General features: G+C 40.5%; 1 protein-coding gene across 9 annotated transcripts in view; it reads right to left on the minus strand.

Moving 5' to 3' along the window:
• Positions 1-13,788, minus strand: part of PPFIBP1 (PPFIA binding protein 1) — a 101,693-nt gene that overhangs the window by 16,699 nt on the left and 71,206 nt on the right. For 6 of the 9 annotated variants that reach the window (XM_054282243.1, XM_054282244.1, XM_054282242.1 and 3 more), the window contains 10 exons: positions 10,985-11,077; positions 10,408-10,500; positions 8,546-8,660; positions 7,303-7,335; positions 5,945-6,006; positions 5,098-5,182; positions 3,825-3,979; positions 2,766-2,896; positions 1,399-1,452; positions 716-776 (listed from right to left, as the gene is read on the minus strand). In XM_054282243.1, the coding sequence (XP_054138218.1) occupies positions 716-776; positions 1,399-1,452; positions 2,766-2,896; positions 3,825-3,979; positions 5,098-5,182; positions 5,945-6,006; positions 7,303-7,335; positions 8,546-8,660; positions 10,408-10,500; positions 10,985-11,077 (882 nt within the window). The remainder of the gene's footprint in view (positions 1-715; positions 777-1,398; positions 1,453-2,765; positions 2,897-3,824; positions 3,980-5,097; positions 5,183-5,944; positions 6,007-7,302; positions 7,336-8,545; positions 8,661-10,407; positions 10,501-10,984; positions 11,078-13,788) is intronic. The other 3 variants (XM_054282246.1, XM_054282248.1, XM_054282250.1) reach the window with 1 other exon arrangement.

Below are 13,788 nucleotides of genomic sequence, written 5' to 3' on the forward strand. Positions count from 1 at the left end.
CAGAGCAGGAACCAGACAGGGTAGAAGCCAAGTAGATAAAACATCCACGGCCTCTACTCCTGTCTGTCCAAACAAACAAAAACCAAAGAGCCCCAATCCACGAACTCCAGCTCTTATCAGATTCTGGTGACATTTTCAGTCCTGTCAGCCTCCTCCCTACACTGCAAGGCACAGGAGGTATCAGGGAATTCAGGAGCTTCCTGGAGCTCAGGCTGTCACAAAAGAGCACCTGAATTGCACTGAGTTGATGGCATTGCTAGAGATTAGCTGCTTTTGGTCTCTTCCACAGAAACCTAAACTGAAGCTCTCCCCAGACATCCAACAGCTCAGAATTTTGTTTCTGTCTACCTAAAACACACAGTCAACCCAGACTGTATTTTACAGTGCATTAATTACATGGCCTGACAAAATTATTCATCTTAAACACAGGTGGTGGTGGGAGCTATTTTTTTCTTGTCTTAAATCAGAAAGGCATATCCAGATAAAAGCTTCTTACAAAGAGGGGAAAAAAAGCATCTGTGTTTTCCAGGACAGCTTTTCTTCTCTAATAGAATATGGAAGATATCACATGTGTGTGACCACTGCCAACAGATGCCACTAGGAGCCCTGCTCTGACTCAAAATTTCTCAGAAGGCAACACAACACCCAGAGGGTCACAACAGAGACGTCACACCTTTGTGCAGGGAGATTGGAGGAAGTAAGAGACCAAACCTACCACATCAGATGCCTCTTTCCTCAAACTGCTCAGACTGCTGGACTTCTGCAGTGTGGAAATTCTGAAACAATAACATAAAAACCAAGCTCAGGTATTAGAATTAAACTTGCTAAGACAAAGACAGTCAAAGGAATCAGCTTTAAAGACAGCATTATAATACATGATGAGATATACTAAACCAAATGATATTTTGAATTAAGATGCAGTAATCAGTGCAGTAAATTCAGTAATCAGAGCCCATGCAATTTAATGAGATACTGTAAGAACTTCCACACTGGAATAACTGCTGCTTTAGGGAATATGGATATGTGGCAGAAATGAAAATTATTTTCTCGTTGTAGTCAGCTGATCACCTTCCCCCCACTACCAAAAGAAAAGATCAAATAATGTGTGCATGTACTGTGGAGAACTATAAATTTCAAAGTATATTGACAGTCCACCACTGAATTAGAGATGCTTCACAGTGTAACAGGAAGTACCATGTGCCCAGACAAAGCACTGGAAAATAATGATCATAAAAACATGGGACATAAGCAGAAATCTACCATCACCAAATATCATCTTGGCTAAAATTAACTGACTTATTTACATATGTATGTAAAATAAGGGGGTGCTTAGTGGGGGTTCAAGTTGACCATCACATTTAAATATGTCCCCTGGACAGATTTGATTATGGCACTTACACTGGCCTATCACACAGATGAGTTTCAGGGGAGGAACCTGTTGATCTTCCTTCACTGTAAAGCAAAAAAGATATGAAAAAAGGCTGAGACAGAAATCCTATGATCTCAGCCTGCTCTAATTCTGTTTTCACTTCAGCTCTCATGGTACTAACACACAGCAAATTTTCCCCGCTATGGTTGCAAGTCTTGTAAAAGACAAAGGACAAAGGTGAGCTCAAGAGCCTCAGGAAAGACAACCCTCACTGTAAGATGATGACAATACTGAACTATTCAGCTTCAGTAAATGCAGAGGTTCCAGCAGGGTCTGCAGCAGCACAAGGAGTGGAGGTCACCATCCCCTGCTCACCACCCACAGCAGGGGGCACTTTGCTGCAGTTCAGTGCTTGCTTTGGATTTTGCCAAGAGGAGAGAGACACAGGTGAAATCCCTACTGGTGATGGCTTGAGCTGCATGAGGAACATGCACAGCACAAACTGAGCAAAGCTGGGCTTCTGGAGAGGATCCTTTCCTCAACTGAGACTGGAAAAATCACACATCAAATTGAGCTTGCACTGATGCTTCACATTGAGATTGACGATTGTTTCAAGTCAACAACATCTCCTTGCCTCTGGATTCTTAGTGTTTGATACTTCTTAAGATAAAGCCAGGGATTTGGACCCAGAAGAAAAAAAAACCCAAGCACAGCCTTTGTTGAGCTGTGAGTGCTTATCTGTACTCCCTGCAGTGCCAGTGCAGGTCTGCAGGGACTGGGTTTCCTCCCAGGACAAGGAGGGTGCAGGATTAGAAAGGCTGATGAAAGTGACAGCCACTCTTCACCCAGCAGCTGCCACTGGTTCCAAGCACGGGGACCCCTGGGTGCCACAGCTCAGCCACAGCCCCAGGCTGCAGCCATACATCCCTTGGGTTTCCTCCCCTCCTCAGGTTAGAGCTGGAAGCTCTTTTGTTCTGGCAGTGCCTTACAAAAATCTTTAGCAGCTGTGTAAAATGTCTGAGCACAAATCACAGATCACAAATCCGCGTTGGCAGGGCCAGCCAGACTTCCATGATGCAAACATAGACAAAAATAATGATTCTGTGGCCTTCATGCATTAGATCAGCTTCCCTCTCCTTCTGTTCATTCCTTGTGAAGCAGCTGGTACAGACCATGAGTGCTGCTACAACAGCAACCAAACCAGCCCTTGCTTACTCAGGATTTAATCAATGCACTTCAGGAACATCAGCTTGGTTTGCTGCAGCTAGCCAAGGGACTCCTAGCCTTGTTTACCTGGCAAATGACTTGATAATTCAGTGACTGACAGATTATTGCTCTCCTTAAATGTCACAGAATATTGGATTTACAATTGAAAAATACAAGGATCCCATAATACCTCATTTCACTTGCAGGATCTGGCCTAGGGTGGGTTTTCAGTCTCTCTGCAACAGTTTCTGAGCTCTTGGATGCTGATGAAAAGGAAGGGATTGAAATCTGTAAAATGCTGGTGTGGATCTGTAAGGAATTCTGAAAAAAAGGAAGAATATGTGTTACAATCTTCTGAGCTGAAATTAAGCAATCATAAATGAAAAAAGAGTAACAGATAAACCATGAAGAAAAGGATCTGAAATAAGGTTTCAAAAGTGATTTTTTTCCTTATTCTAATAGAATGATTTACTCCTTGAAAGATGGCACTGCAGATAAAACATGAATCATTGCATGGCTAAGCTACAGCATAGACAAAAATCTCACAAGTCTCCCAAGGCTGTCTGCTAAATCTGTCTCTACCACAGACACCATGAAGGGTAGTCCACTTTTCAGGTTTAATCCTGTCCTCAGACACTCAGAGGATACAAAAAAGCTGCTAAACATTTAATTTAATTTCATTTTCTTCATAGTGTGTTCTTGCTGCTTAAATAAGTCAAGACCCTGCTCTGACTCAGAGTTTAGAGAAGAGAGCTATACTTTTTGTACTGGAAAATCTGATTGTAAAAAATCAGAGATTGAACCACAACCTACATATCATTTAACTGAATGGATGCAATTATGATTGCATCCTCTTAAATATGACAAGATATGTTTAGTAAGTCCCAACATATTTACTTCAGGTTTGTGCCAAAGTAAATGTAGCTCCTAAAACAGCTACATTTGATAAGAAAAATAATTTCTATGACTAATAGAAAAAGCCATTTAGATCTGTTCTCATGATAAATACAGCTATTTCTGTCTCCTGATCCCATTTGAGGATTAAGAAAATAAGTTTAATTGAAATTCCTCAGCAGCTTTCACAAGAAAACTACTTTCCCCAAAAGGATATGAGACATTACAAAAAACTGTGAAACCCAGAAAAAAATATTTTCAGAAATTTGAGTTTTTTCATCTGCAATATGAAACATGCACTGTTTTCAAGGAATGATGGTATTAAATAAAGCAAAAAAACCCCAAACCAACCTACCTCTTCATGAATGTTCACATTGAACTCATCATGGATTGGAGATGCTGTTACTGGGGTTGGGGATGGGCTTTTCTCTGGGTCAGTCAGACTTGGTGTGTCCAATAAACCCACGGATACAGATCCTGAATTCAATTCTTCACTTTCAGTTTCCTTGCCTGAAGGGAGAGAACATGGAAACTTGTTGGTTTTACCACCTTGCTCCCACACAAGCTGCAGTCAGCGTGCTCACTTATGGGCCAAAACTGGAAGGATTTCATTGCTGGGGTTTTTTAGGTTTTAGAAAGGGAGCCACAGCCAAGTGTCACTTCTCAATTCGACCATCACAACACAGCAGGGTTGGAACAGAGGGAGGTCAAAAAGCCCAGCAAACACCCTGAGGGCATTTAGTGGCATCAGTTTCAACAAGCTGAATAAACTGGAGTACTTCATTCCTGACTGCTCTGGAACATTGTTTCCCTTATTTACTAAGGAAAAGTAAGAAGTTCCAGTCTCCCTGAAACCTAAGATGTCTCTGTGGTATCTTCAAGGTACCCTGAAGAAAAATGCAGCCCACTGCTCAGAGTCTATCACCAGCCTGGAAGTGACCACATCAGGTCTGCAGCCTGCCACAAACTGAATATGTCTCATTTAGGCAGTGCTGAAGCCCACACCAGTGTTGGCATCCTCTGCTCCTTCCACCCTGGATGCCCTGAACTGCCTCAGTGCTACCAAAAGGCTTGGACTGGTTGTGAAAGACAACCAATACTTTTTAAAAGGTGAGCAGAAATCCAGTGTTTGTTGCCAAAGACCCGAGGGAAGCACAAACCAAAGTCTGTTCACAGCAAAAACCTCTCTTGCCCATTTGCCACTGCCTGAAATCTCTGCCCATGCTCCATGAAGTGACCATGGAGCAGAGTTCCAAGAGAATCAAGGTCTGTTCTAACACCCTCCTGTACCTGAAGGCACAGCACTGCAAGAAAGGGTAATACTTATTTAAAAATTGCTCTCCCTCCAACACTTAGCGTGGTGTGAACCCAACACAACAAAAACACATATTTTGCTTCCTCACTCTTGCTGGGCTGTTGACAATTTTCTGAAGGGGTCTGTAATGGCCTGTTCCATATATTCTAAGACTGAGTCACCAGTCTCAGAATATATGGAACAGGCCATTACATGTTGTGATAGAGATATAGCTTCTGCTTCAGTCACACAGTTAAGCTCACCACCACAACAACAAAGTTTAAATGACAGCAGAGTTGCATTTCTTTTTGTTGTTTTTTTGGTTGTACAATACCTTTTTTACCTTGAGCCAGTATCACCATGTCTTGGACTTTCTTGTACCTATTCAGAGATTGCCGAAGCTCTTCTATCTTCCGATCCTAAAACAAAAGGAAGTTGTGACTGTGCTTCCTCCCCCAGAAATAAGAAGTACAAATACTAGATCCTTTAGTTAAACTGGCTTTGAGACTAAAAGAAATGGGAAGTGTGAACGGGACAGGACTCAGAATGCTGAGAAGCTTTGAAATATCAAAAGCTGTATTTAGCAAAAACTATCATCTGGTTAATCACCAGAACTGTCCCAGCCTTGAAAGTGGATTTCAGCTCCCTTATTAAGTCAAAGGTAGAGCATAATAAATTTGCCATGTACAAAGGATTTAGAGCTTTGGTGATCAAAAGAAAACATCCTACAAAATGCACATGCATATGAAAGCATAAAAACCATGTATGAAAATAATTCATACTTCACAGAAAAGCCCTTTTGGAAATGCAACCTGTGATCTGGCACTTGTATGGAGATCTTTATATTTGCAGAACACAGTGCAAATTATCCACACTGAACTCAACAGTGTAAGGACTCTGAACAGATCCTGTGCACAGGCACAGAGCTCATAAATGCTCGTAGCCCCTGAAAGGCTCTGCAGTGCTTCTGACTGCAGAAAATCATTGATTCTTACAAATCTGATTTTCTGACTGCAGTAAATCATTGATTCTTACAAATCTGATTTTTCTGACTGCAGAAAATCATTGATTCTTACAAATCTGTTTTTTAGTTGAATTGTGAAAAGATCACATGTGAAGGTTTTCTTAGAGATTTAAATCAACCTGATGAATGATTACTGAAAAAATAATGACTTTGCTACCTTCTCTTCATTTGCTGCCATTAGAGATTCTACCGCCTTCTTCATTTTCTGTACCTCTATATCTAAAAACACAATACAGTTCTCCAAGTCAATTTAAATAAGACAGTGTAAGGAAGTAAGAAAAACAAAAAATCTAGAAGCAACTCAGTAAAATCTGAGAGTAGACTGACATAGTTACAGACAAAACATAAGCCACTTAAATTCTTTTTAGATGCAAACACAAAGAAGGAAGCTATTTTTCTTCAAAACCTCTGCTCTGACATTTTTATCAAGGAAATGATGAAGTCCAGGAAATTTCCTTCCTCCCCCACCCCTCTCCAAGCCTTACAAGAATGGAAAACTCAAGAGCAAAACTACTGCTTGACTTTCACTATGTCCACCTTTAAAATAACCAAATACCTGCAAAACAAGAAGTTCAAAATACACAAGATACAGCATTTGGAATGCAATAAAACACATCCTCAGTACAACAGTCAATGACCACCCCAACCAGCATCTCTCAAATCCACTCAGCAAAGGCAGGGATGAATGGATGTGATGAAGGAAGCACCGTGCAGTGATGCTCAGCCCTAATCCAGCATGGATGGAGCAATGAAGAGGGCACAGTGGAATGTGCTGTGATGAGCAGTCATGCTGGAATATTACATGGCAGTTCAGGCCTGGGAAAGGTTTCTAACACAGACAACAGTGCTTCATCTATAATCCTTATTTACCAAGAAGTATAAATACATGGGAACATGTTCTGGAGGGGTTCTGGGCTAGGAATTCGAAAAGAATGGAAATCATCTCAATTTTTTCCTGAAGATCTACCTTGCATGAATGAGGTACAAGTCAAATTTCACTTCAAATCTAGGCAGATAGCCAAACTCACAGGCAAAAAAGCCCTGTTTCAACTTCCTAAAAATTCATGGAAAGCAAACAGAGCAGGAAAAACATTCTCCTCCTTAATGAAATACAAGAAGAAAAGAGGCAGCCTGGCTGGCTTTCTAGATGAAAGACGTTTAGACACATCGGGCTAAACCAGCACCTGATCCAGTTTCAGGGATTTTCCCTCAGTTATGCTGGCTTAAAATCTGCTCTGCTGGATTGCAACTGCATTTCACTGAGAAGCAATTGCTTTGTGAGCCCTCCTGAGACCCAATCTTCCTTTATCTGTAAGCTTTTCTTCAGAAAACTTTGTGCTTCAAGTGTGATGCACTCACCCTTGTTCTCCAGTTTTACTGTAAGTGTAACTAAGGGTTATAGATGATGCAACCTAACAATGTTTGTTAAAGCAGCTTTGCAAACACATGCAGAAAGCTATTCTGGAAAGCACTTCTGGAATGCAAATGCTCATGGAAAGACACCAGGAACCTTACTTTTGTCTTTGAGCTTCTTTTTACAATTTTCATCTGTGTGGGGGAAAACCCATTGGATTGGAAATTAGCATGAAGGTTATGACATGAAATAACTTTTAAGACATTATTGATACTTTATAAGTCAACTCTTCCTCACTTCATTCAGCTAATGAGGCAGATAATTTGTTATCTGGAAACAGCATTTCTTAATATCAGTCCAAGGCAGATAAAACATGTTTCATCACAGCAAAAGATCTTCTGCTGAGCTACACTGAAAACCATAAAGCTGAGGACCAGAGGGTAATGAGAGTTCAAGTAGTTCCCCAGGGAAAAAAAGCCCTATATAAGTAGTCATGAATGCAATGAAGTCAGACCCTGTTCACATTTAAATGTTCTTAAAAAAAAATGGAATCACAGTTCATTGTGATCACTTTTAGTGATCTTAGGCAGTGGTTTTGAAAACACCATTTCATGAAATAAAATGTGACAATCTACACACAGCATATTCCTCCTCAGGTCAGGGGAAGAGACTAATCTCTTGTGCATTTCTTTTTCTAAAAAACATACTTTAAAAGCACAATTTTAAAATCAGCAACAACTACCAGTGAGATATATTTAGAATTGAAATTGCATCAGGTCAAAAAAGTCTGTGGAAAATTTCTGTGATGTGTTAATTAAAAATTTCTGGTTTTAAATAAAATAAATCCTCAATCTAAGATTCACACATATAAATACTAATAGTTTCTTCTTTACAAGCCAATAAAAGAATTATCCAGCACGTAAATTTTTTGTGCTTGTTCAAGCCTAATTAAGGTTTAGACTTAATGAGCACACAAATCCAGAATCAATCCTTGATTTCACCTACTTACAGCTAGGTCCACATCATACTTTGGTCTGCAGTATGGCTTTTCCCCTTCCTTTCCAAGGAGTTTCCTTTTCAACACAATGTTTTTGGAGCATTTGTAGGAATTAGTTTTAAAATTTCTCACCCAGTAGAAACTGTATATTTTGAGGCCCCATGCAAGCCATGTAAGGAGCCAATTAGGGATTTTTTTGGTCTTGTTTAAATTTGACCAAGACCTTGCTGTGACAGAAAGTTTAGCACTTGCATCATCAACACCCTCTAAATATGTTTCAAGAGGTAAACATCAAGACAAAGTTCAGGAAAATTCAGGCTTTTATCACTTATTTCCTGTACAAGGAAACATGACCTCAGATGAAGTGACTGAGGAGGACAAGGTGACAGAGTCTCCCTTTTTCTTACCTCTGTCCAGTATTTCAATCCCTTCTCCTTTCAGCTTGGAAACCAATTTTTCATGCAACCTTTTCACCTCAGCTTCCTTCTGCTCCAGTTTGTCTTTCAGAGCTGACAGCTCATCCTGCAAGGACACAGAGCCACTCAGTGACAGCTTCCACAGGCAGCTGAGATGTTTTTCCACAATCCCCTCCTAGGAAGCACACTGGACAGGTCCTCAGCTGGTGGAAGTGACTGAGGGCCCCTGACATTTAACACTGCCTGAGGGTGCACCAAAGTGACTCTAAACATCCCAACAGACTTCTGAGCCCACAACAGAGCAAAATCAGAGAGTCTGTACTCTGAAATTGTTGGTCTCGTGTATAATTGGAAAGAAACAAAAACCAAACACTTTTCTTATTTGTTTAACCTTGCAGAGATAGAAAAAATGCAGGTGAAAAGGCTGAATGCTAACATTTCCATACATTTTTTTGGTATTTATAGGGCATGTTGCATGTTCAAAACTGAACAATTCTGAAATTGTGCTTATACCAGGCTGAGGACAGTTTCAGAAATAATCACTGGTTTTATGGAAGAAAAATCAATCACAACATCAGCAAGCACATGGACACATACTGGAAAGCAGTTCAGACAAAAACGTGGTACCTCTGCCACAGTTTGGGTTTGCTGATCAAGCATGAGGAAAGAAAGCTTGGAGCTGAGATTCTTGGGAATGAGACAGATGGTGTTTGGGGGAGTTGGGGTGTATTAGAAAAATGCTGTCAAGTTTTAACTTAGATCTAACCATCTGCACTAGCAAGTGACTGGCACAGATCCATGCATTTAACTTTTTAAAATTTGAGTCAAATCCTACCCAGTTTAGTAACATGTTTCTTTGATGTCCGAGGATATCTTGTGCAACAGCATCATCAAGACAGGACCCTCACTGCAACTGTACCCAACACTGAAAATTTAATTTGTTCAGTTTGTAAACAAAGCAAAACAAGGCAAGACTCATCGTTTTGGCACTAACAACTTCTAAATGACATTTCAAATCCTTAATGGAATAAACCAAACTAGAATACTGTGGCTTAGGTATTTTCCTGAGCTACTCTCAGATGATCTGTTGGAAATACATAGTGATGTTTGCAACCCAAACTATGGCCCGGCTACAGAATTTCCTGAAACTGGTTCCTGTTTGCTTTAAAGCATCATCAAAAAAAAAATAGATCAATCTTAAAACTGTTGAGAAATCAAAGGTTTTTCCACAACAGTGGCTGGGGAACAACTACAATTCTCCAGTGCTCCAAGTTGGCACTGATTATGATGGGATTTCTGCCAGTGTGGGATCCATGCTATTCCAAAACAAGATCATTTCTTGGTCACTTGAGAAGCTGCTGTTATATCCACAGGCAACTAGAGCTGCATGTGGTTGTCAATGTGCATTTCTTCTCCTGAATTAGAAGTATGATATGCAAATTTACATGTGGGAGAGGGGACAGTATAAAAGAATCGCTATTTCCCAGATAGTTTTCATGAATACATTTTCTCTAAACGGGTGATAAAAAGTTCTGTTTGAATAATGGATATAAGCTACAGACGAGGCAATCTTCCCTTGGAAGGGGGTGTGATTTTAACCCAAGTCTAACGCCATTATGTGTAACCTAGGCAAGGTTCAGAGCAGGAAAATCCTCTCCCCTGCAATTTAAAGCTGTTTACAAGGAATACCTACATAAAGAGCTTTCTACATCTAAGGAGGAAGGGCACACTGCATATCAACACACAGCAATTAATGAAGAAGAGAGCATGACAGCACAATGCAGGACAGACCAGTAAAGGGTGGAACATGAAGGATTCAAAACAGGCCCAGCATTACCCAGAAACTACCACACCTTTAGCATCTGGCTTTTTTGCTCCATCCGCTGCTTTTCATACTGCATCTGACCCACTTTGATTTTCATGCTAGAAAGTTTGGCCATTAAAGACTGGTAACAGAGACAGAGGAGTGAGAGGAAACTAAAGGTAGAAAAGAGACAAGGCTAAATGGCAAAGAGAAGTTAGACACTTAGAGAAACAGGCTGCTAGAAGTACTCAGGTGAATGTTTTTGCTTCAGAAGTGGTTTGTTTTTAGTACATTTAGGAGAAAATAAATGCTGTTTTTAACCTCTGGCATACACCTTACATACTGCAACTAGTATTTCTTGACACACATGCAAAACAAAGGTCTAAACAGGTAATAAATTTATTGTTAACAGCATGATATGCTACCCTTCATAAAAAACAATGCTCAAACTGAAAACCACAGCATGACATTTAGGAATAGCCACTGCTGCTAAGTGAGAACCATGAAACACCAGTACCTGAGAGTGCTCAGGATTTTGCAGGGTGCAGGCAAGGATCAGGGAAAAGAGTGAATTCCTAAAGCCTGATTTACACCTCTCTCTGCCTCTTCCTCTCAGCCTCACTTACTTTGGTTGTTTTCAGCTTTTTCTCATACTGAAGTCTTTCATTGTCCATTTCTCCCACCCTCAACCGCAATTCGTTTATTTCCTGGATCAAATCCTGAGTGGAGGGAAAAAGACAACAAGAAACAACAAAGAACTTCAGTAAACAAAACAGAAGAATAACTATGACTGTAACAACAAGAAAAGCAGGCATAAAAGGAACTCAGTACACAAAACCACACCACCCAAATCAAGCACTAAGTCAAGCAACTCAGAGCTCCCGAACTACCCAGGGACTGAGTTTCTCAGTTTCTGTGTTACTGCACCGAATGTAAGAGGGCAGAGGACAAAGGGAGACATAAATTGGAGTTGTGTTCCCTGTGCTGAGGGCCAGGAAAGGCCTCCTGCTTCTCTGTTCAGCTCCCTGGAGCCCAGTATAAAGGATGGGCAATGGAAAACAGTGGCAGATATCCTTCAACATGCAGCAGCCACATCTTCCCCTCTGCAGTCCCTCCCACCCCAGGCTCACCAGCCATCACCTGCTTTTTCAAAATATGAAGTGATTACACTGTAAAAATCCGTGTTTCCAACATTTCAAAGAACACTCTCACTGAGGGCTGAACAGAGGAGCCATCACAGATTTCTACAAGCAAAGGCACCTGTGTTTAAGAACCACTACATCTGGGCTTTCCAAATTCAGCCTGGCTTGGAGGAAACTCAGAGCCATCACAAACTCACATCTGAGCTCTTTAGGAGACCAGCTCGACCTCCTGGCCATCCTGTTGGATCCTGCCAGGTTTGGGGGTCAGACCCGAGTGCCCCCAGCCCCCTTGGTCAAACAAACCCTGAGTGTGACTGCTCCACCAAGCCTCCTCATCCTCTAGGTCAGAGAATGGTTTGGGTTGGGAGGGGCCTTAAAGCCCATCCAGTTCCACCCCCTGCCATGGGCAGGGACGGCTTCCACTATCCCAGACTGCTCAGAGCCCTGTCCAGTGTGGCCTTGGACACTGCCAGGGATGGGGCAGCCACAGCTGCTCTGAAGAACTTGTGTCAGGACCTCAGCACCCTCAAATAAGGAATTTTTCTGGTCCTTATGTTTGCTTTCCTTCCTACATCTGAGGCAAACCCTATCCATGAGAAGCAATGCTGTACATTGAGCTAAGAGCTCTAAGCACAATTTCTCAGAGCTAATACTATAATTAACAGAGATTTATATTTATAAATTAACAAGCCAGCAGCTGACATTTAGAGGGTATTCATGGGTCCCAGATAACACCTGCCTTTCAGCCCCACACCACGCTTCCTAAGCTTACAAGCCTCTGGTTATTATTTTGTGCTTAATGAACCTGATGCTCAGAGAACAGCATCTGCATTTCTTCAGAAAGATCCAGGTTCAGTTTTCAGAACTACAAGGAAAATGAAAATAGTGAGCATTAAAATGCTTTTAGTAATTACTATTTTTAATCTGTAACTTTCTAATTCAGGTACACCTGAAATTCCTCGACAATTGATTTGTTTGGGTCTTTTCTCTCCTGCAGCATGATCCAATGTCTAAATATGCTGTGTGGAACTCACTGCTGAGGCTGTTCTCCACATATTTGTCACTTGAACTACAAGACTTTAAAATACTCAGTGTGACACAGAAAACAGAACAATCTGGCAACCAGATTGGAGGTGATGGTGGATAAATCACAAAGAATTCCCTGTGAGTGAGCCAGTTTCAGCCTCTGGCTGCTGCTTCAAAGGCCCAGTCTGGCTATGGACTCCTTCCCAAATAAACTCCCCTGCAGGGTATTTTCTTACATAAACTCAGCCCAACTCAGACCACCCGTGTTCCTCAAGGAAAATAATGCTGGTGTCTGCTGAGAAAGTGGAAATACTGGAATAATTCAAAGAACAGAACAATTATGAATCTCTATTAAGTACACAATTAGCTTTGAAAAAGCTGGGTGTTTGTGAACATCTAGACAGCAAATCCTAGAGCACAAAGATCTAGTGAGGCATCTGTTTAGGCAAAGAATGGGGAATATGAGTAACCAACCAAGCTGGAATAGGAAGTTGCAATGACAGACATAAGTAACAAATGGATAATATGAAGGATTTAATCAGAATGGTAATTTTGTAGGAGACAGTAGCTGCACAAGTTGTCAGACATTAAATTTTCTCTTTTCCCTAAATAAAACCAGAAGCAATATTCACAGTTTTGCTTTCCTAGTCTGGATATGAATCTTTTTCCATTTCAATCACTCCACATAAATGCCATAATGTGTTTTAGGGTCAAATATTTTAAATATTCATTTAAATACTCATCTCTTCTAAAATTATTGATAAACAGCAATATAATTAGATCAACACTGAATAAAATACTGCATACTTCTGAATAAGTACTGCCTCCAAAATATCTCTTAAGAGATTTTGTAAGGGCTGAGATCCTCCAACTAATTAGACATTCATATTTTCACTGAACCAAATGGAAATTAAGACATAATATCCCTTCCAGCATTTAAGCCTAAGTGTTTTTACAGCTATAAAGTGTTGAAATAAAGAAGAAACAATATAATAATATATATCACACTAAATGACATCATTCGGGATTTCAAATGGAGGGAGAAATGTTTTACTAATAATTCATTTTTTCTGGCATAAATATGCTTGATATAAATCCATATAGTCTCTAATTACAGTAACTACTATTTAAATAAAATTTAGGTTATTTTTATCAAAGGCATTTAGTGTATTTCAAAGTATTTCAAAGAGGAAGGTCGTCATAGAAGATAAGCCTCTTGCACAGAGATTACAGACTTGCAGTTTTTGGTGTACTCCCTGCAC

The sequence above is a fragment of the Melozone crissalis genome, unplaced genomic scaffold, assembly GCF_028551555.1.
Source record: "Melozone crissalis strain CALT ecotype California unplaced genomic scaffold, PUWL_Pcris_2 ptg000033l_1, whole genome shotgun sequence".
In the NCBI taxonomy this organism is placed as follows: Eukaryota; Metazoa; Chordata; class Aves; order Passeriformes; family Passerellidae; genus Melozone; species Melozone crissalis.